This window comes from Schistocerca nitens, chromosome 2 (genome assembly GCF_023898315.1).
Source record: "Schistocerca nitens isolate TAMUIC-IGC-003100 chromosome 2, iqSchNite1.1, whole genome shotgun sequence".
NCBI classification, from domain to species: domain Eukaryota; kingdom Metazoa; phylum Arthropoda; class Insecta; order Orthoptera; family Acrididae; genus Schistocerca; species Schistocerca nitens.
The window spans coordinates 458870455-458895094 of record NC_064615.1 but is presented as its reverse complement, the minus strand read 5'-3'; the positions used below and the strand labels follow the sequence as shown (position 1 = coordinate 458895094).

General features: G+C 39.1%; 1 protein-coding gene across 1 annotated transcript in view; it reads right to left on the bottom strand.

Annotated features, from left to right (window-relative positions):
• LOC126236346 (ATP-binding cassette sub-family C member 12-like) overlaps positions 1–24640 on the bottom strand; it is a 535156-nt gene that overhangs the window by 461175 nt on the left and 49341 nt on the right. The window contains exons 5-6 of the mRNA XM_049945576.1: positions 19587–19734; positions 11248–11447 (exon numbers count right to left, since the gene is read on the bottom strand). Of these exons, the coding sequence (XP_049801533.1) occupies positions 11248–11447; positions 19587–19734 (348 nt within the window). The remainder of the gene's footprint in view (positions 1–11247; positions 11448–19586; positions 19735–24640) is intronic.

Sequence of the window (24640 nt, the reverse complement as noted above, 5' to 3'; positions counted from 1 at the left end):
AACGACTTATTGACACTTAAATCTATACTCGATGTTAACAAATTTCTCTTCTTCAGAAACGATTTCCTTGCCATTGCCAGTCTACATTTTATATCCTCTCTACTTCGACCATCATCAGTTATTTTACTCCCTAAATAGCAAAACTCCTTTACTACTTTAAGTGTCTCATTTCCTAATCTAATTCCCTCAGCATCACCCGATTTAATTTGACTACATTCCATGGTATTGATAGATAATGGAAAACTGAGTATTTTTCATCATTGAATATGTGGCCTCCTAATGTATATTTTCCTAGAAATCAATGAAAGAAACTTTTTTGACTTCAGCTTACATATCCGCAGGTGTGGCAGGGAGCCTTAGGGGTGGCAGGGAGCTTCAGTAGGAGTGAAGGGTGAAATTAGTCAGAGAGGGAAGAGGGAGGCGGGATGGGGGATGGCGGATGGGGGATGGTGGATGAGGGATGGGGGAAGGGGATGGGGGATGAGTGGGGGAGGGGGGATGGGGTGAGAGAGATAAAGATGGCTAATATTAGTCTATCATATAATTACTATTATCTAGTTAAGAATGTAAGTGAAAAGTTAGGGGAAGTACAATGTAATTTGAATGACAAAGTATCCTGGTGGTCACATTTGTTTGAAACTAAATGCCACACAGTGGCATTGTGACATTCAAACTATGGAATGACACAACCCTTAATGACACAATTCCAGAACGATGATGCCGGGGATAAAGTTTCTGTCTTTTCATAAATCATGCAATGTCCTGTATTCAGACAGTAATCCACAATTGCCAACTTTTCCATTTGATGAAGGCATGTATGATGCTGATGTTCATCACAGCATTCTTGTACTGTGCAATGTGTCTGATTTGGAGTTGATAGTATTTAGTCATTTGATAAACCTAGTGTGGAATTTGCACAACATGATCTGGCAGCAAACCCGTGAAGACTATTTACAACATATCTGCTGGGAAAGCTGGAAGAGTCACATTCAGTACCTTTACAGGGAGGAGATGGTGAAGAACATATGTGAGTTTGACAAGTTACGTCGCTAAAGAGATAGATTGTTAAGCAGCCTTACGTTTTTACTGAGATGTCATGACAAGCAAACCATCCCTTTGTTTGCTAAATTTAAACATTGTATAAAGTCTGCAGCTGCCATTAGAATTAAATGACAGGTGAGTGCAGCACTTTTGAGAGAATGGGTGCACTATACACATCAGGAATTGTGCTTGGTGTCCAGACAATTACTAACGCTCCATCTGAAGATTCAGTGAGCCTTTCAGTGGTATCCTGGAACTGGGTAGACAGCGCCACTTGAGCAGTGGCTGATTGGACTGAATGACAAGCTAAGTTTCATCAAATGACTAAATATGATAGACTCAAAGCCCGAATGCAAGAAGACATACCAAGAAGACGTACCATGTTTAATGTCATGGAGTAGACTTTGACACCAGGGACCATTCCCATCCAAGATGTGATTAGTGGAATAGAGCAGGCTGTTTTGAAACTTCCTAAGGATGCTGCCAAAGAGATTAGGCATGAGACGTGCCACATCTTGACTTAAGCTTCCCCTAAGAGGTCCAGTTTTAACATCACCTCAGCTGAAAGAAATACTCCACGAGAATTGAGAGGAGACAAAGACATCACCATCTTACCTGCTGACAAAGGAAATGCTACTGTGCTTATCTCACGCACAGAACATAACAGAAAGATATACAAACTGCTCAATGATCCTGCATATAGTAAATTAAAAAGTGATCTGACGGGTAGGTTTTAGAGAAAAACTTTGGAACTCATCAGGAAGAGCTTGAGTCCAGTGCAAGTCACTAATGGTTTCCATCAGCGGACTGCAGTTCCTCCTAGACTCCACGGCCTACCCAAGATCCATCAGACTGGGGTGCCTCTCCATCCCATTGTAAGTAACATAGGAGCACCTACTTATTTTGTTGCCAAATATCTGATATCACTGTTGGGACCTCTCGTAGGCAAGTGCAACCATCATATTCGAAACTCTGAATGTTTCATAGGTCGCCTGAAAACTTTTAGATTACAATCATCAGATCTCTTAGTAAGTTTCAATGTTGTGTCTTTTTTATTTACAAAGGCGCCCTTGCATGACTCTTTGGAGCTCATTAGCAACAAGTTTGAGGATGACATAGTAGTATCATTTAAACATGTGACTTACTTCAACATATTTCTTATTTCATGACAAATATTTTGAAAAATTGGACAGAGCCACCATGAGAAGCCCTCTGTCTCCTGTGGCGGCCAATTATTTTATGGGGGACTTTGAAGAAAAAGCACTACCGTTAGCCACTCTCAAACCTTCTTGTTTTCTGCGGTATGTGGATGATACATTTATCGTGTGGCCACATGGACTTGATACTCTACCTACATTTCTTCAGCATCTGAATTCAGCCCATCCAAATATAAACTTCACAACAGAAGTGGAAAAGATGGTATTTTATCTTTTCTTGATGTTTTGGTACAAAGGAAAGCAGACGGAACCTTTGGACACAGCATCTACCGCAAGCCAACGCACACAGATCTATATCTGCAGCCCACAAGCTGCCATCATCCTGCACAATGTGGTAGTGCATTGTGAATGTTAGTTCATAGAGTACATGTGGTACCTGACCCTGAAAGCCTGTTGAGTGAAATACAACATTTGAAGACAGTGTTCCGACAAAACGGTTATTCTGAGAGACATATACGTAATGCATTCAAGCCCAGGCCAGTTCAATCTATGGAGCAGACTGAAGATACAAAGACAGCTACTGCTTTGGCTTTTTTGCCATATTTTGGTGCCATGTCATCAAGAATCAGAAGAGTTCTTGGAAGATATGGAATTAAGTTTTTTTTTTTTTTTTCCATCTGCAAAACTGAGAAACCTCTTTGGTTTGGTTAAGGACGATCTTGCCCTGAGGAAATGTGGTGTGTACAAGATTCCTTGTCAATGTGGGGCAGTGTATATAGGCCAACCAGACATGCTGCACTATACAAGAACACTGCAGTGAACTTAGCATCATACATGCCTCCGTCAAGCGGTAAAGTTGGCAATTGTGGAACACTGTCTGAATACATGACATCGCATGATTTATGAAAAGATGGAAATTTTATTCCTGGCACCATCTTTCTGGAATTGCAACATACAGCCAATAATCTCATCAACAGGGATGCAGGATTTCAACTGAACACAAGCTGGAACCCTGCAGTGGTTGCTATTAAATCACAACGGGAAAAACAAGATTCTCCAATAACAGATCCATCACAACATTGGTCTAGTACCGTCTTTGGTGAGTAACATCTGGCCACACTGTTAGCAAATGCAGCATACTGTGGACCCGCAAGAGAGCCGTTGTGTGATTTTCAGCAGAGGGCATTTGAATATGGCACCATCTATCTGTAAATCATTGCGCATGTGTGATATCCATGCCTGAGCATTCTTTGTGGGCATATTCTAATAATGGGGCATCAGTGTGCAGATACCATCAGTCATACCTAGCCAACAACAAAGTTGAACCAGCTGAAGATGTTGGACAGTTGCTCCGAGGAATTATTGTGGAATTTGCACGTCGTGATACAGTGGCACACCCTTGAAGACTATTTACAACAAATCCACAAGGATAGCTTAAACATTTATTATTTATAACTGTGTTACAAGTGTTTACAGACAAGTTAAGGGAACATGTGAAACACCAATAAAAAGATATTGACATCAGTTACACGGTGAGACAACTTGGTGATGCAGTTACTGCACATGTACACTGATGAGCCAGAACATTATCACCATCTACTTAGTAGCTGCTATGTCCACCTTTGGCATGGATAACAGTGGCGATGTGTTGTGGCATGGAAGTAGTGAGGCCATGGTACATTGCTGGAGGGAGTTGGCACCACAGCTGCACACACAAGTCCCCTAATTCCCATAAACTCCTGGGATGGGGGGGGGGGGGGGGGGCAGAAAGCTCTGACACTATGTTCAGTCCCACTGCAGATGTGTCCAATTGGATTCAGATCTGGCAAGTTGGGGGGCCGGTACATCAATTGGAACTCACCACTGTGTTCCTTGAACCAATTCATCACACTTATAGCCTTGTGATGTGGTGCATTATCCTACTGCCATTGGAAAACATGATCATCATGAAGGGTTGTATGTAGCCTGTAACCAGTGTACAATACTCCTTGGCCATCATGGTGTTCTGCACAATCTCCAATGGACCCATGGAAGCCCATGTGAATGTTTCCCAGAGCATAATGGTGCCACCACTGGCTTGTTGCTGTCCAACAGTACCGACAAGGAGCTGTTCCCTACAACTCCCCTCCCATTGGTATGATGAAGAAGGTATCGGGATTCATGAGACCGTGCAACACTCTGCCACTGTGCCAATGTCTTGTGCCAATGGTCACCTTGTTATTTGAGTCATAGTCGTGGTGTTAACATTGGCACAAGTATGGGTCATCATCTGTGGAGACCCAGTGTTCAGAGTGCTTGGTCCACTGCATGTTCAGACACACTTGTTCTCTGCCCAGCATTAAAGTCTTAGATTAGTTCCATCACAGTTTGCCTCCTGTCCTGTTTTACCAGACTGCCCAGCCTACGGTGTCTGACATCTGTAATTAGGGGTGGCCGCCTAACCCCACAATGTCTGTATGTGGTTTCATCTTTGTTTCTCTACATATTGTAGACATTCACCACAGCACTCCTTAAACACCTGACAAGTTATTCAGTTTCTAAAATGCTCATTATGAGCCTATGGGGCATCACAATCTGCACTTGGTCCAGCTCATGTAGATCACATGTCTTCCCCATTCTACATACACACACACACACACACACACACACACACACACACACACACACAGAGCACGTTCACTGATATTACATGCACCATGTGTGTGTATGACTAGTAGCCATTTCTTGCCGGGTGATGCTGCTATCACGTACACAGCTTTATATCAATCTACTATTGATATAAACCTGTCAGTGATCATAATGTTCTGATTGATCAGCAGGTATAGGCAGGTATAGGCAGGTATAGGCAGGTATAGGCAGGAATTGCCTGTTATGGTACCCATCTCTGTCAGGATCTTCCTCTATCTCTTCTCCCATGGCACTTATAATTTCATGCCTTTAAGGGAAGTCTCTCACTCTCCATTCTGCGTAGATGTTCATTCCATTTTCTTCTGTAATCTTGAATTTTATCATTGAGGCTAAAGTTTTTCAGTTCTTCTCTAATATCTTGATTTCTTAGCCTTTCTTCTCTTGTGCATCTATAACACCTCTAAGGAATTTCACTTCTCGTGCCTGAATCTAGCTTTCTTTCTTTTTGGTAATCACCCAGGTCTCGCTTCCACAGAGCAGTGTGGGAACTGTAACAGTTTTGTAAAATTTAATTGATTGTGTTTCCTGGTTTTGTTTTTTAGGTTTCTGTTAATTGTTCCACATACCAAGCTGAATTTACTAAGCTTAATTTCAATTTAAATTGTAAGACATTTCCAGGGGCAGATGTGGGCTCTGACCACAATCTGTTGGTTATGAACTGTAGATTAAAACTAAAGAAACTGCAAAAAGGTGGGAATTTAAGGAGATGGGACCTGGATAAACTGAAAGAACCAGAGGTTGTACAGAGTTTCAGGGAGAGCATAAGGAAACAATTGACAGGAATGGGGGAAAGAAATACAGTAGAAGAAGAATGGGTAGTTTTGAGGGATGAAGTAGTGAAGGCAGCAAAGGATAAAGTAGGTAAAAAGACAAGGGCTACTAGAAATCCTTGTGTAACAGAAGAAATATTGAAGTAAATTGATGAAAGGAGAAAATATAAAAATGCAGTAAATGAAGCAGGCAAAAAGGAATACAAATGTCTCAAAAACGAGTTCGACAGGAAGTGCAAAATGGCTAAGCAGGGATGGCTAGAGGACAAATGTAAGAATGTAGAGGCTTATCTCACCAGGGGTAAGATAGATACTGCCTACAGTAAAATTAAAGAGACCTTTGGAGAAAAGAGAACCACTTGCATGAATATCAAGAGCTCAGATGGAAACCTAGTTCTAAGCAAAGAAGGGAAAGCAGAAAGGTGGAAGGAGTATATAGAGGGTCTATACAAGGGAGATGTACTTGAGGACAATATTATGGAAATGGAAGAGGATGTAGATGAAGATGAAATGGGAGATACGATCAAGTACCACGGTCGTGGAACCCTTGTCCGCCGGAAGAATGACAATGGATCGGTCAGCCTTCAGATCACGGATAGCCTGGGCTTCAGCAGTGGTGATGTTGGGAGTAGTCGAGAAAATTAATATGAAAAGTTTATTCCATTTTTCAACTTATATACTCATGTTTTAAGATTCAGCGAGTCTAATTCCACTGAAGATTAATATTGTTAAAAAAGAGAACTTCACAAAAGCATTTAATTGTAAATCAGAATTGAATGTAATATCATTTTGATTAAGGCCCACCACATAAGTCGGCAACAATCAACATTACCAATCAATTTCTGTAGTAAATAATAAATTAAATTATAATGGCTGATGGACACAAGACTATCTACAGGGCCATGCCATTTTTAGGGAAGAGCCTCAGATCGTTCTCACTCTGCTCTCACTACTGGACCCTCATCATTCCCAGTATCCAGCCCAAGGCTGGTATAATACTGGCATTCTGGTGTGGGCACAATCACTTGCGACTATCTGACCTGGGTTCTAGCCACCATCTGGAAACCAAAAGGCCACTGGATGCATGGGATTTCTGCTGAAGACCAACTCTGGAGGTGCTGTCCCACAGGTTGCCTTTGGCATGATCACCTGTTCTGTACAATCTGCAGCCCCAACTTCATCAGCCACAACTGCCCCAGTTCTTCATCACCAATGGATCATCCCAAGACAAGAGATCACATTTTTAAATAGTTTCCCTCTCTTTCATGTCAGATTTTGTTCAAGTATAGTATGGGTACAGATATACCTTTAAATGAACTCATGCAAAATTTGAGCTCATAATAAGCAGTATGTTGGAAACTGTGGCCCTATATTTGAGAAGCTCTTGGACAAGGAGGCAGTGAAAGCAAGCAAACCCCAATGTTTGAATCTTTCTTAATAGATAGGAACAGCAAATAGGAATCTCTTTTTTTTCAGATCCTCATTACATCCACATTTTAGATTTAAAAACAAACTTGAATGGTTTAATCATCATTGTGTTCATAAAAGGAATGCTAACCCACTGGAATTCGATCATGGGAGAAAAAGCTGTATTACACACTCAACAATTTAATTACAATATTTAGAGAGAAATTATGGAAAGATAAATGGAAAGCGTTACTAAGTATCCAGTGTAGATACAACTTTTAACTCTTTGTTAAACATATCTCTTCAGCAGCATGACTAATGTTTTTGTTACACAGAGGAAAAGAGATATAATAAAGGACACCTGAAACTGAAGTGTCTTATGCCAGGAAGAGACAGTTATACTTAATTCAAAGGACATGGAATAAAGAGTCTAAATTCCATTACTCTGTATATCTTAAATACACTTCAGTTATTATCAAGAATGTGACAAATGTATCATTAATGAAGTATAAAACACTATAAAAATAAAGCAAATATGATATGGAGCATTTTTAAACAAGAAAAGAATGAAAAGAAAGAAAAATGAAACTGAGTTCCCAGATAATGTGACAAGAATGATGACAAACCCAAATGTTGTTGTTGTTGTTGTTGTGGTCTTCAGTCCTGAGACTGGTTTGATGCAGCTCTCCATGCTACTCTATCCTGTGCAAGCTTCTTCATCTCCCAGTACCTACTGCAACCTACATCCTTCTGAATCTCTTAGTGTATTCATCTCTTGGTCTCCCCCTACGATTTTTACCCTCCATGCTGCCCTCCAATACTAAATTTGTGATCCCTTGATGCCTCAGAACATGTCCTACCAACTGATCCCTTCTTCTGGTCAAGTTGTGCCGCAAACTCCTCTTCTCCCCAATCCTATTCAGTACCTCCTCATTAGTTATGTGATCTACCCATCTAATCTTCAGCATTCTTCTGTAGCACCACATTTCGAAAGCTTCTATTCTCTTCTTGTCCAAACTATTTACTGTCCATGTTTCACTTCCATACATGGCTACACTCCATACAAATACTTTCAGAAATGACTTCCTGACACTTAAATCTATATTCGATGTTAACAAATTTCTCTTCTTCAGAAACACTTTCCTTGCCATTGCCAGTCTACATTTTATATCCTCTCTACTTCGACCATCATCAGTTATTTTTCTCCCCAAATAGCAAAACTCCTTTACTACTTTAAGTGTCTCATTTCCTAATCTAATACCCTCAACATCACCCGACTTAATTCGACTACATTCCATTATCCTCGTTTTGCTTTTGTTGATGTTCATCTTATATCCTCCCTTCAAGACACCATCCATTCCATTCAACTGCTCTTCCAAGTCCTTTGCTGTCTCTGACAGAATTACAATGTCATCGGCGAACCTCAAGGTTTTTATTTCTTCTCCATGGATTTTAATACCTATTCCGAATTTCTCTTTTGTTTCCTTTACTGCTTGCTCAATATACAGATTGAATAACATCGGGGAGAGGCTACAACCCTGTCTTACTCCCTTCCCAATTACTGCTTCCCTTTCATGTCCCTCGACTCTTATAACTGCCATCTGGTTTCTGTACAAATTGTAAATAGCCTTTCGCTCCCTGTATTTTACCCCAGCCACCTTTAGAATTTGAAAGAGAGTATTCCAGTCAACATTGTCAAAAGCTTTCTCTAAATCTACAAATGCTAGAAACGTAGGTTTGCCTTTCCTTAATCTTTCTTCTAAGATAAGTCGTAAGGTCAGTATTGCCTCACGTGTTCCAGTATCTCTACGGAATCCGAACTGATCTTCCCCGAGGTCGGTTCTACTAGTTTTTGCATTCGTCTGTAAAGAATTCGTGTTAGTATTTTGCAGCTGTGGCTTATTAAACTGATTGTTCGGTAATTCTCACATCTGTCAACACCTGCTTTCTTTGGGATTGGAATTATTATATTCTTCTTGAAGTCTGTGGGTATTTCGACTGTTTCATACATCTTTCTCACCAGATGGTAGAGTTTTGTCATGACTGGCTCTCCCAAGGCCGTCAGTAGTTCCAATGGAATGTTGTCTACTCCGGGGGCCTTGTTTCGACTCAGGTCTTTCAGTGCTCTGTCAAACTCTTCACGCAGTATCATATCTCCCATTTCATCTACATCCTCTTCCATTTCCATAATATTGTCCTCAAGTACATCGCCCTTGTATAGACCCTCTGTATACTCCTTCCACCTTTCTGCTTTCCCTTCTTTGCTTAGAACTGGGTTTCCATCTGAGCTCTTGATGTTCATACAAGTGGTTCTCTTATCTCCAAAGGTCTCTTTAATTTTCCTGTAGGCAGTATCTATCTTACCCCTAGTGAGATAAGCCTCTACATCCTTACATTTGTCCTCTAGCCATCCCTGCTTAACCCCAAATGGCTTCACAAAAATAATCATGCAACATTAAAAAGTAACATGTTGTCTGCATTTGTACAGCACAGCTTTCATTCCACAGTCTTTTTCAATATGTCAATGGAGTATGACATTCAACAGGTTGCAGTAACAGTAAAACACTTTTATCACAGTTATCTGTGGGCTGGTTCACAGTTTTGGGAATGCATTGGGTTAAGCATTGATACAGTGGACCCGTATGTACTACAGCAAGGCCTCCCTCATGGAAGGGTTCTCAGCCCAGTATGCTGATTTTGAAATTTATCTATCATCAATTAATAATTATTGCAATATGCAAATAATATATGACTTTATTCTAAAGCTACATCATTACAGGATGCTTGACATGCACTAATCATGCTCTCATAATACTGGACACTTGGATGATTAAAACCAATATTGCAAACAATCATATTTTTGTTCGCGATATGTACTACCAGTTGCTACAGAGATGATGCTGGAAGACCATATGATATCAGCAAACTCAACTTATTATTCTACGTACTTTCATTTTGTGATGATTTTCTTCAGAAAAAGTACCCTATTTACATAAGTGTCTGGCTGAACAAGAAACATATTTTGAGGAGTCCTGCTTGAGTAAAACACAATCTCTAACAATGGAAAGTCCAGACTGGAATATCAACAAGATTATGAAAATGACATATTTGCGATTCAGCATAAAGATGACACATTGAGTTGCAGATAAGCATGACGAAAAGACTGTTATTTATACGCTTTCAGCCAAAGCCTTCTTCAGAAAGGAAAAACACACACACATTCACACAAGTGCACACGCACATACACACACACACACACACACACACACACACACACACACACACACAAAACCACTATCTCTGGCTGTCTGGTCAGAATTTTTGATTCCGGACAGATGAACAGATAATAAGAGATAACAGTCATGTGTGTGTGTGTGTGTGTGTGTGTGTGTGTGTGTGTGTGTGTGTGTGTGTGTGTGTGTGTGATGTGCTTCCTTGTGTGAATGTGTGTACATTTTTCTTTTCTGGAGAAGGCTTTGACTGAAAGCTTATATGTAACAGTCTGTTCATTCTGCCTGTCTGCAGCTCCATGTGGCATCTTTAGGTTGAGAAGCAAAACACGATTTATTGTTTTTGTCTCTTCAGTTACACATCTTCTGGGGTTGTTACACCATCATAAGTGGGCTTTCCTTGATTCTGCTCAATAGTATATTACATTATTTCTTTTTCTGCCTGACTTCTGCAATACAGAAAAAGATTATACTGTTTGTCATCTGAAATTTCATTGTTGGTGACATTTATCATGTCAAGCACATAGTTAGTTGTTGATATCTATCAACCATCTTTGAATATTTTATATTGCCCAGAAACACATCTTATGGGCATGCCTTTGTCCCTGTAAGCCTCCTAGAACACATAAGAATTTTGGCTCAGTGTTACTTGATTGTTCACTATACCTTGACTCTCAATACAACCTCAACATTCGTTCATTCTCGGCGTGATCTACACATGCAAAAGGGCCAGTAGCCACTGAGTTAAGTTTCTTAGCTCATGTTACATTCACCATGACTGATTCTCCCCTCCATCCTTTCCTATTGACTGGGAAAAATTAACTTTCTTGCTTGTAAGAGACACACTGCATAGATATTACTTATTCTTGTTTGATACTGTAACATATAAAAATATCTACATCCTTCTGATATGGTCCATCTACTATTTGTTTCACATTGAGATAAAGAACAGACCTGTAGTTCATGCTCCAGCTCCATGAGATAAATATTGATGAGAAAAACTCTGCTAAAGCATAACCAAAAGCAGCATAAATATTAGCTGAAGAAGACTGAACAGTAGCTGACTCATCTGCCATCAGCCCATTTATGGGTGATTTTGTAGTGGTCTTCTCTGGAATGTTATTCTTGCCATTTGATGTTATCAAGAAAGAGACCTATGGGAAAAAATATATACTAGAATATAATTTCTGTAGAACAAACAATGATATAAGAGATATATGAGAGAAATATATAAGATATAAGAATATTTTAACTATACAGTAGAAGTGAGTTTTTATCACAGATTACATGGACAAAATTTAACAATCCTGCTAGATAACTAAACACAGAATGATGAGCTACATTTTTAAGAAGCAAAATTGCATTTTGTTGTAATTTGAAAACAACAGATCCCCATTGATAGTACGGTACTAATGAATATATTCTTCTGGGTGAATTAGATTCAACAGCAGAAACATCATCTCATTACAGTTAGTACAACTTATTTTTGTGAGAAATGTAAAATTTGGAGGGAGAAAATATGTATAATTTTTTTGTACATGAAAGGAAATGTAGTAGCTATTCTCATTACAAATTCAAACCCTATTCACATTTGCTTAAATGTATTGTTATGAAAACATTGTGTAAACTGCACAATGACAAGTACTTTAATATTAATTATTTCTATTCTATGTCTTTGATCAAGAGAACAAATGCAATTTTTATTTTGCCTTGTGCATTTTACAACATCACAAGTAATAGTATTTTACCAAAAAGAAATTTGATGTATCATTCAGATCACTAGACTATGAGATGAAACTGAAATTAAACAACACCATACTGCTGACTGGAATACTTTGGAAATCAGTAATCGGATTATGATCTGAATTTCCCACACACAATAATTTCTTCACCTTTTGATGTTGCATTTAGATACTTGAATGCATGATGAGTATAACTATCTGTATAATAATATTAGGACCACCTTTTGCATGGAAAACCTCTTTTGCAAGGAACTGAGAGTTACTTCAGGAGAATAAAATAGCTTTAATAGTTCCACCAATACAGATAAAATGGCTAAATAATACCCACTTTCAAAATTGTGGAGACCAGCAATAGGGGCTTTTTCATACTATGGTTCAACACCATCTTGGAGCTATATTAGTGGTATCATTATCGCCTGAAAAGATCCTGTCATTTCATTTCATTTTCATTTCATTTTATTATCTTCCTGTATGTCATTTACATGATGTAGGAATTGTCACAACAAAGTTATCATACTAGTACAAGTACTACAGACATAATAATGGAACATCACTTTCAAGGCATTTTTTAAAAGTACAAATTTAGACATATAAATTAAAATTTTTGGCAATAAATTTACACACAATCAAAGTACTCATCTACATCATAGAAAGTTTTGCTTAAAAGGTAATTTTTAAGCTCAGTCTTAAATTTTACTTCATCTGCTATTGCCTTCATGTACACTGGCAGAGCATTGTAGAGTTTTATTCCAAAATAACTTACATGCTTTTGGGTTTGTGTTGTCCTTACCCTTTCTACATACAAATTCTTACGAGTTCTAGTATTATAATTATGGCAGTCCTCATTTGTACGTAGATTTTTCATATGTGCTCTTGTACACACAATGCTTTTAAAAATATACAGTGATGGTATTGTGAGTATTTGCAATTCTTTGAAAAGGGGCCTACAATGAGTTCTTGGAGAGTTATGTGTTATGATTCATACAGCTCTTTTCTGAAATTTGAAGATATCTGTTAAGCTTGATTTAGTTTTACCCCAGAACACTATGCCGTAAAACACGATGGACTGAAAGTAAGCAAAATACACTAGTCTAGTACAGTCTGTGCTGCATACTCTAGATAATATCCTCAATGCAAAACATGCCGAATTGAGCCTTTGGGATAAGTACTTGAGATGGTCTTTCCAGCTTAAGTTTTGATCAATGTGCATACCCAAAAACTTTGTGGATTGTACACTCTCTATCTTCTTATCCATTAGTTTTAACTGGAGGTCCATATCATGAGTTGCTTTGCCATACTGTATATAATTTGTTTTACTTAGGTTAAGTGTTAACTCATTAGCATTAAACCAATGTTGAATATATTTCAGGACTATATCAGTTGTGGTGGTTAATGATTTTTTATCATCACTTGTAATTATGCTAGTGTCATCTGCGAACAACATTATTTTGGTAGAAATATTAGGATTTTTTATGTCATTTATATAAAGCAAGAATAATAAGGGACCAAGAACACTGCCCTGTGGGCAATGTTGAATATATTTCAGGACTATATCAGTTTTGGTGGTTAATGATTTTTTATCATCACTTGTAATTACGCTAGTGTCATCTGCGAACAACATTATTTTGGTAGAAATATTAGGATTTTTTATGTCATTTATATAAAGCAAGAATAATAAGGGGCCAAGAACACTGCCCTGTGGGACACCTATTTCCAATTTCTTTGCATCTGAGACCCACTTGCTGGGAAAAAATATTTGCACTCCTCAATTACTACTGCCACCTAAAATGATTTCACAGATTTCATCAGTAACATTTTATTTAAGATTGCATTAATAACTTTCACTGAAAACACCCAAATACTGAACATCAACTATATTTCACAGGCTGGAAGACGAAATTGAAGATTGTTCACTTTCTACACATATGCAGGTATCCCATGCATTAGGAAAAGTTACATTTTTCCATTTACTAGTACAAAACAGAGCTAAAGCAACTCACCATCAATTTAATAACACTATTCTCAGAAGTTATTTCTAAATATTTTTTTCTTATGTGTATGGGGTAATTTGGAAGTTTTAAACCCATTCAAACACTTGCCAAATCAAGTACAATAACTCTGTGCCCTGATGTTCTCTGAAATAAACATTGCAATTGTATTGTCCTGTTATGAATGTTTAATGAAGATCTGAAAGTTGTAAAATTATCTTCAGAGGATGAAATTCTGAGTACTTCTGATAAACACACATAATAATACACACAACTATCCTTGCTTTCAAAATATTATCTCATTGTTCAGACAAGAAAGAAGGTAAACTGTGGAAGGCTCTAAAGGAGGGACAGGTCACTCAGTTCATAGGATGAGAAGGACTAATATATTGTAAGGACAAGGTCCCTCTCATCCTATGATGAGAGTATCGTCTTTCTGTCCCAAGCAATGAGGTGACAGTTCTGAAGGCAGGGCTAGTTTTGTGTAGTTTTATGTGTCTACCTGCTGTACTCATAATTTTGCCTCATAAAATTAAGTACAGGTTAGTTTTCACAAGTGGTTTGCACATTTTTACACACAATATTGTGTCCTGCCAACTGTTGGATTTTAAATTTTGTTTACAGTGCCTCCTTCACTGGAATACGCTCCATGTAGGCTGCAGTTGCATTTTGTTTATTTGCATCCCACAGGTCTTTAATGCTGGTGCCCAGTCATTACCTACTACTATGCAGAGGACCATGAAGAATATGACACATAGAAAATAATAACACAAAAACCTTTCAGTAATTTAAAAATTGAATACATACACCATTCATCTTCAGATGATTACAAAAGAAGGATATACAAGTACATCATCACATAACTTGAATATTCATTTTGAATAGTTGCAATTAAATGAATATTTGAGTATTCAAAAGTTTTACTGAAAGAAATTGAGGAACAAGTATCAGATTATTTGCAAGCAATTACAGTTTGATAAAAAATGAATGTAAACTGGCTGCTTCTGACAAAGACAGATTATTCTAAGCAAAATAAATCAGAAGTGATTGTTTTTGAACTGTTTTGAGGGCTAATTTACACTATTTAGGCATATACTTAGACATATGAAAGTCCAATTCTTTTACTTATTTAAAAAAAATCAGCACTTTAATGCAGTTTTACACAAATGTCTGTGAGTAGGCAAAACTGTCACATTTTCTAACTAACTTGTAGGATTTAAATTTTCATATGTAGTTTGTACACACATGTGCAAGACAAGCTGTCAGTTCTTCAGCTTTTTATCTCAGAGTCCAGAGTAGTATAACTAAATAACTGAAGCTAAGTATAGTAAAATGAATAGAAGTTTCTCTTAAGGGAATATGCTTTGATGGTCAGTAATAACTATTTACATTTCTTTGATTTGATCATGGCTGGATTTTGACAGTTGTTAAAAATAGCAACATTGATTGCTGTCATCTTACAAAACCTGTTATCATGTTTAAACAATAGAAACTCCAGGTAGGAATATCAACAATGTAGGAAAAGACAGATTTCTACTAACCATTAAGAACACACATTAAGTTGTAAACAGGCACAATTAAAAGACACTTCTATAAAGCTGTCACCCACAGCCTTCATCAGCAAAAAAGAAACACACACCATTCATGAATTACTTTACAGTAAGTAGCAATCTGTCATTTCCTACATTGTTGGTATCATGGTTATGCGTGTAGCAGACAAAACACTAGTGCAATATGTTCCACAACATGGAATGTATCTTCCATTTGTAATTTATTTTTTGATTTGTGTAATGATGAACATGATAGAGTATGGGAATTGCTCTCTCTTCAAACACCATTTCAAAAGTGGAGACATTCTTACAGCAGATAGCTGCACATAAAATATCACACATTAAGTTCCCTTGTAATGATTTGCATGTGAAGGACTACATCAGTGGGTTTCTATTAGTAGGTCAGTTATGACTGTAGATCAGCAAAATATTGCAATGACCAAAGGTGAAATCAAAAGGAAATAGCTTTTTGTATATGGTTTAGGCATTCCTGTCTTGCCTAACATTATAAAAAATATATTTCATTGATGATAATTTTAGTAAAACATGACCACTATTCACTAAGTCATTTGCATTGTTTTTGAATATATCAAATGAGTCTCTCAACAATAAAGATATAATCATATGACACTGCTGACTGAGGAACCTGAAGGGGCACATTCAGCCACCTAATTGGAAAGGTTTTGCATTCAACATGCACAGTGGTGCAGTCCCTCTGCAAACCGTGAGATTTGTGTCTCAACTGTAATGAATGAGGGGACTGTTATGAGATTGTATGAAGTTATAGTGTTGTTAATTAATGAAAAGAATGCTGCTGTTACCCTTTTGAACTTCGTTTGGTCCACAGAATTCTACAGAGTAACTGGAGCACCCTTTTCATTAATTAAACAAACAGTTCTGGAGCACACAGAGAAACTGATAATATTAGTGTTGTGTTTGTGTTATCGAAGACAATAAAGGGAAGACAGAGAGGGAGACTCAATGCTGTGATAACTTCTTCCACCACCAGTATTTGAACTGGCTACCTTCAAACTGAGTGCCACTGCACCCTCGTGTGTTAGTGACATCAGTTACACAAACTAATAATTTTGCAGCTATAACAGAAAAAAAAGTGTCAGGTGTGCTAATCCTGTTGCTATTGTGCAGTTAGAAATATTGTAAATAACATATAAATGATTTTCATAGGAAGAAATTATACAAATTATACAGAGGCAAAGTAAACAACAGACCAGGACAGATACCAATAATATGATGAACAGAAATGGGAAAGGAGAGAGAAATTATGGAAAAGAGAATAAGAGAAAGGAAGTAAACATCAAGCATCCAGTAACATAAGGTAATGCATCTCAGAGAACACTACCCACAGTTAATAACAAAAAAGATTACGGAAATGCTAGAATACATTTGCTCTTAAACAAAATAGATTGTAATACAACAGTGGCTTACCCTTGTCTTTGCTGAGGTAGAATAAATTGTAATTGGTAAAGGCAGGAAATAACATGAGTGAGCATAACTGACCATTGCTGGCCTTCAGGAGGAGGAAAGTATAGTACTGCTGACAGACACATATAAAGGTAAAAGAAACACACTATCTAGCTTTCAGAGCTAAATTTCCTTCACTAGGAAGGAGAGACAGAGGGTGATAGCTGGAGGAGGTTAAAAAGATACTGCAGGTCACTCAGACCCCAGGATGAGAAGGAGCCATCTGTAGTGAGGACAATGGTAGACAAAGATTAAATCTAGGTAGTCAATCCCTTTTACTTTTATGTGTGCCTCTTGGCAATACTGCGCATTTGATCTCTTGAAGTAAGTATTTACCAGAAACTATCTGTCATAATTTACTAATTTACTTGATTGTATTTTCCTTTGATACATGCAGGAAATATGAGCTTACAAAATCCTACACTCCTGGAAATGGAAAAAAGAACACATTGACACCGGTGTGTCAGACCCACCATACTTGCTCCGGACACTGCGAGAGGGCTGTACAAGCAATGATCACACGCACGGCACAGCGGACACACCAGGAACCGTGGTGTTGGCCGTCGAATGGCGCTAGCTGCGCAGCATTTGTGCACCGCTGCCGTCAGTGTCAGCCAGTTTGCCGTGGCATACGGAGCTCCATCGCAGTCTTTAACACTGGTAGCATGCCGCGACAGCGTGGACGTGAACCGTATGTGCAGTTGACGGACTTTGAGCGAGGGCGTATAGTGGGCATGCGGGAGGCCGGGTAGACGTACCGCCGAATTGCTCAACACGTGGGGCGTGAGGTCTCCACAGTACATCAATGTTGTCGCCAGTGGTCGGCGGAAGGTGCACGTGCCTGTCGACCTGGGACCGGATCGCAGCGACGCACGGATGCACGCCAAGACCGTAGGATCCTACGCAGTGCCGTAGGGGACCGCACCGCCACTTCCCAGCAAATTAGGGACACTGTTGCTCCTGGGGTATCGGCAAGGACCATTCGCAACTGTCTCCATGAAGCTGGGCTACGGTCCCGCACACCGTTAGGCCGTCTTCTGCTCACGCCCCAACATCGTGCAGCCCGCCTCCAGTGGTGTCGCGGCAGGTGTGAATGGAGGGACGAATGGAGACATGTCGTCTTCAGCGATGAGAGTCGCTTCTGCCTTGGTGCCAATGATGGTCGTATGCGTGTTTGGCGCCGTGCAGGTGAGCGCCACAATCAGGACTGCATACGACCGAGGCACACAGGGCCAACACCCGGCATCATGGTGTGGGGAGCGATCTCCTACACTGGCCGTACACCACTGGTGATCGTCGAGGGGACACTGAATAGTGCACGGTACATCCAAACCGTCATCGAACCCATCGTTCTACCATTCCTAGACCGGCAAGGGAACTTGCTGTTCCAACAGGACAATGCACGTTCGCATGTATCCCGTGCCACCCAACGTGCTCTAGAAGGTGTAAGTCAACTACCCTGGCCAGTAAGATCTCCGGATCTGTCCCCCATTGAGCATGTTTGGGACTGGATGAAGCGTCGTCTCACGCGGTCTGCACGTCCAACATGAACGCTGGTCCAACTGAGGCGCCAGGTGGAAATGGCATGGCAAGCCGTTCCACAGGACTACAGCCAGCATCTCTACGATCGTCTCCATGGAAGAATAGCAGCCTGCATTGCTGCGAAAGGTGGATATACACTGTACTAGTGCCGACATTGTGCATGCACTGTTGCCTGTGTCTATGTGCCTGTGGTTCTGTCGGTGTGATCATGTGATGTATCTGACCCCAGGAATGTGTCAATAAAGTTTCCCCTTCCTGGGACAATGAATTCATGGTGTTCTTATTTCAATTTCCAGGAGTGTATATTAAAATGGAAAAATGCATGTTTGTTTTCTTTCTTAATTGTATTATCATATGACAACATATTTCAATATAATATGGTCAAAATAATATGTCATTAATTAACCAGTGGTAAATCCAGAATGGAATAACAATACAGCCACAGAAGCTGGAGATGGTTATCGTGTGTGTGTGAGTTGTGCTTGTGTGAATGTGTGTGTGTTTTCTATTTCACAAGAAGGTGTTTCGGCCAGAAGATTAGGTCCTAGCAGACTTTACATTGTGCCTGTCTGTGACTCAACATCTCCACTTTACGTTAAGTCATTAATTACATTAATTTACTTTAACAAAGGTTGCCATACTGAAAATAGAGATTCAAAATGTGAGTTCAATTCTAAGTTAGTAAAATTAATTTTAATATTATATTGTGCATCTGACACAAATCATTATTTATGCACTCTTTGCAAACACTGAACACAATGGGGGATTACTGAATTGATACAAATAGGAAGTACTCAACAGTCACTGAATTTTTCCTTGATGTCAATGCTGCTTGATTTTGTGTCTGTCAGCCTTGCTCTAAGTGTTTCTACTTTAATAATTAGTAAGGAGGGGGCTCTCTTCAACTTCAAATAATATAAATATAACTACACACATATTTCCAAAAATAGCAGCAATTCTAAAACATTATTAGGGATGCTGCTACTTACCACGCCACTAATATGGATAGATGTTCCAACAAGAAAAAGGAACATGGCCACCAGTGCTCTTGTTTGAATAAACTTCCATATTACATATATCATGGAGTAGTTTTCAATGCCTCTGTTAACAACAGCATTCCAATTAAGGTCATAAAACCTGCAATGTAAATGAAAAAAATATTATAATTGAGAATGTATTCTAAGTCAGGTAACTTAGACAGTGGTGGCTCTACATCAACTGTGATTCATTGTGAATATTTTATGCAGACAGTGAGTCGTCAATGCAAGCTGCCTCAAGAAGCTATGGTGAATAGCAAAATCACCTCATATATGTTCAGAATGTTAACAGTGCTTTTTCCACAGTATTTCAACCATCACCTAAGATATTTTCAGTGGCAGCACACTAGTATTTAGTAGCACATGTGATATTACATTTTATAGTAAGGAAAGTTCTGACACAATGTAAGAAACCTGCTTTTCTGAAGTACACAGGTGGGAGTTCATTCTTGCAACACACTCTTTGCTCCTGTAACCCTCTTGCCTCAGTCCCCATTAACCCACTGTCCCACACTCCCACCATGACAGACCCCCTCCCTCTGTCCTGTCACACCCTCCCAATCCATGTCTTCATAACACTATGCACCACATTCCCATGTATCACATGCCTAGCCCATGTGTCTGCCACCTCTCCCTCCTAGATTCCTAGCCAGCAAACCTGCTGCCTTCCTCCAAGCCACTACCTACTCACCACAAATCCCTTTTCCTGTCTCCTGCCTCTCTCTCCCCTACTCAACCCACTCAACACAACCCCCACCTTAAAACCCTCCACTGGCTGTAATGCAATCCCAGCACTGCACATCTAGCCAGCACCAATGTAGCAACACAGGTGTGTGTGTGTGTGTGTGTGTGTGTGTGTGTGTGTGTGTGTGTGTGTGTGTGTGTGTGTGCGCACGCGTGTGCGCGCACACGTGCATTTATGTGTGCACGCTTGCATGTGCGCGCATGCATGTGTGTGTTTTTCGAGTTGGTACTGTAGCTTGACAACGCCTGTTAACAATTCAACACTTCCGCTGTTCAGTGACTGACATTACATTTTGCTAGAACTTCACATAGTTTTCTATTGTCTACTTTCATCTCAGCTTCCATTTCAAAAGTGTCTGTGGCTCCCCATTTCAAAATTAATTTTAAGAGCCAAAGTTTCTTTTTATTCTGGTGTGCTATCAGTTCATTCATTCACACACCATATATTATAAAATCAGGTTATACATTAATGAGTAGAAGCAGCCACTACAGGCTATATCTGTAAGGTATACTAACAACAAATTAATCTATGCTCTGTGATTGTATATTTATGTGCTGTAATGTTTTATGAGAAATGGTATGAGCAGCTATCTTCAGGTAATGGATGAGATTAGTCAGTGTAAAAGACCAACAGAGCACCTGCTGAATGGACACAGACAGGTACGTGCCAAAAGTTCATTCCATAAATGAGACAGATGAGTTGCCAACTGCCACAAAACACAAGAGGGGCACAGCACATTTGTGTCTCACCTGCAGAGTGTCCTCCCTCCACCCCCACCCCTCCCAACCTCCTATTATATGTCTGATGGGCAGAGGCTCAGATGATGTATATGCATTGTAGAGGTCACCCATTGGGTCACAATTTTTAGTGGGCATGGAGGCTGAGTAGGTGAGATGGTGATGTTACAGGAACAGGGGGCTGAGCTTAGTAGCTGATGTGGGTGGTTGTCACATGCCCTAAAGCACAAGTAAATATCATTGTCTGTAAATGCATTTATTGCTTGTGATTTTACAGTAGGGGATGTATGCTCTGGTACAGCAAAAGGCATGCTGTATTGCATACTCAAGTACAACAAGGAATGTGGATGCAGCACTTTGTCAGCTGAGGCTGTGGTGTATGTCAGGGCACAACAGCAACGTCATGCAGGTAGCCATATCAGGAGTCTGTAGCCGAAGGCCTGCCACAGCTCACCAGCATATAGTGTGGCCCACCTCAGAGATTTCAAAGACAGACATGTGCTACAGCAGCTGCAACAGCTGATCATGGTCAGTGGGTGTCATGGTGGAAGCCCAGAACCCAAATGAGCAACAAAGCATACAGCCAGGGAGGCAGTATCCCACACAGCCAGCAAGATGGTAATCAGGTGACTCACAAAACAAATTGAAGACAGTAGTTCATATCATCTCTTGTTTAAAAAAACCTTAAGGCAGTTCCTATTGCAAGGATCATTTTATACAATAGAAGAGTTCCTGAACTACAGTGTTTAACATTTCTTGTATTGTAAATTGCAAATGTATGCCCAAATTTGTATTTGTAATACCGAATATTTTTATTGTAAACATATATTTTGCAATATTTATTTCTCTGTAACACTTATTATTTTGTAATCTTTATCTATCCCTAAAATGTATTTTTTGTAGTGGGACCTAAGTTACTGTTTACTGTTTTTGTTTTGTTTTATGTATTACCATAAATCCTGGCCAAAAGCTTGTAAAATTGACACGTTCCATATCCTGTGATAGTGTCACAACATGGATCACCGGAACAAGAGATAAATAAATAAATAAATAAAGTCACTTGTTATGGCTCTTCACTTGGAGAAGGCCTAGGCTTGTCCACATCTTCTATCAGTCATGGCGGTGACCAAACAGCAGTGGCAGCTTCCAGCAGCTAAGTTCCACTCTGTCTCAGCAGGAGATGGCACGTCACAATTCGTGAACCAAGATATCCTTAAATTCATGAGATTGTCATTCCATTTGAATCAGAGATGCAGACAGGATAGCTAGACACTGAGACTGAGGCTTCTGAAACAAGTTGGATGTAACATCAGTGTGGTTGGCGATGACTATTTGCCTTCGTTATCAACAAGACTCAACAGACTTGTTCCTCCCATAACGTCTCAGTTATTGTCAGTCCGTCTCAAGTTCACATCTTCCATCAGTGTTTGGATGCCATGGAACAGGTAAGCTCAGATATCACATGTTATGGCTCTGTTTTGCAAGGCTCACAGAATGACGTAAATGACATATCGGGTGGTGCCACACTCCACTGTTTACTCTCCCTGATTACAGCTTGGCTTAGTGTGGAAATGTATTACAAGCAGTGCTCTTCTTTGTGCAACATTTGCACTCTTTGCATGCCCCTGATACTGACTGTGAAGCATGGTATGAGCTGGATCTGAATGTCTGCCATCTGTATGAAGCAAGTTTTAAGAGTTTATATGCACACCCAGGAATTTGATTACCCCTGCAACAGTATCATTGAGCTGGTGCAGAAATAGACACTTTTCAAAGCTAAAGATGATACAAGGATGTGTCCACAGGATGACAGGTTGCAGAGAATGAACAGCTTGCTATGACAAAAGAATATTGCCTAAATAAAATAAAATTTGTTGGCAACTATGTGGTCTTTTTTGCCATCAGAATGAGAGTGGAAATGACCACCATGAAAGTTGTCAGAAAATCATTTGATTGACAAGAAGAAGAGAATGAGCAGGCAAATTGGATGCATGGACATGCCCAGAGCAATATTTGTAGGATGTCAGGAGACAGATTGTCTGTGTGCAGTAGATGACTTTGAGACTCCACAGTACAGGGTGCAATATTAGACCTCAGAGTAGAGACTTTGATGCTAACTTTGAGGAGACAGCTCAGATGTCACTCAATATTTCATTTTTGAGCTCAGATGTTGGTCAAGAGTTTATCTCGATTCTGCTTATACTGGAAAACACATTGTCATCACCACCCATAACCTCACTGCCCAGCAATTTGCTATTGTCACAAATTCACAGTTTCATAAGTCCTAATCGCCAGCATGCCATATGCACTGTCTGGTAATGAAATGCACCAATGCATTCCCATCATAGTCTGCCCATAAATGTTTCATTTGTTTCTTAGTAATAATGATTAAAAACTCTGAAAAAAACCCTGAACAACTGTTACTGACAATGAGGACATTATTGATTTATTATTTTATTAGTGAGCCTAGAGACGGAAATATGTGAAACATTTTGTAACAGTAATTTGAAAAAAGTGACTTAGTTTAATAATCATCCTCAAAAACACTTTTCTTGTGAAAATAACTGTACAATCTATTAATATAATCAATTTGTATTTCTGCAGGTGATGCACCCAAATCCTTTAAGTATTATTATTATTCTGCAAATTCTGCACTCAGTTATAACTGAAGTATAATTAATAAATGTAACTTTATTAAAACAAACATCATTATTCACTATAGTGTAGATATTAGAAAACAGCTGTTTTGAATAAAGCTACTGCTCCTTCCTGTATATTACCACAGTAATAGCTAACAACTCAAACAAAGCATTTACTTTACACAGGCCACATCTGGTATCTATATATGGGAATAGTCCAGATCCATTTCTAACATATAAATATAAAAGAGGTATCTAAAATTTATATCCTTCAACCCAAACACTCTGATCTGTTGTAATAGGAATACAACACTCTTATTGCCCACTTCTGTAAAACAAATACATATTGGCCTAAGCTGCATTACCCCATAGCATTATGAAATAAGACAGTACTGAGTTATAGTATGCTTCAGTGTCTTATTTTTAATATGCTTATTCTCACAGTGTAAGTAATTTTCATGAAAACCTTGCTAATTACAAAATATGGATAGTTGAAAGACTAGTCAATGCAACATGCAAGAGAAAATTTCTATGGAGCTAATTGGTACAACTGAGCATGCTGACATCATCCATTAGAAAGACTGGCATCCTGATTTTCCAATAAAGTATTTTGATTTATACAAAACCAACTAACTTATAATATAATTACCATTACAGTCAGGAAATCACAAAAGTTTGTGCCAGCTACACTTTCCATTGCAGATTTCACTGATGTACTTGTTAGATTCCAACCTATGCCATCATACTTTTGTCCAAACGCTTTTTATGCACAAGGTGCCATACTTCACTAATGAATTAGCCCATTAATTGTGATTTTTACATACTTTCCCATGATTTTCAGTAAGGCATTTGTACTTGTAAGTGGAGTTTTTCCAACGAGGATGC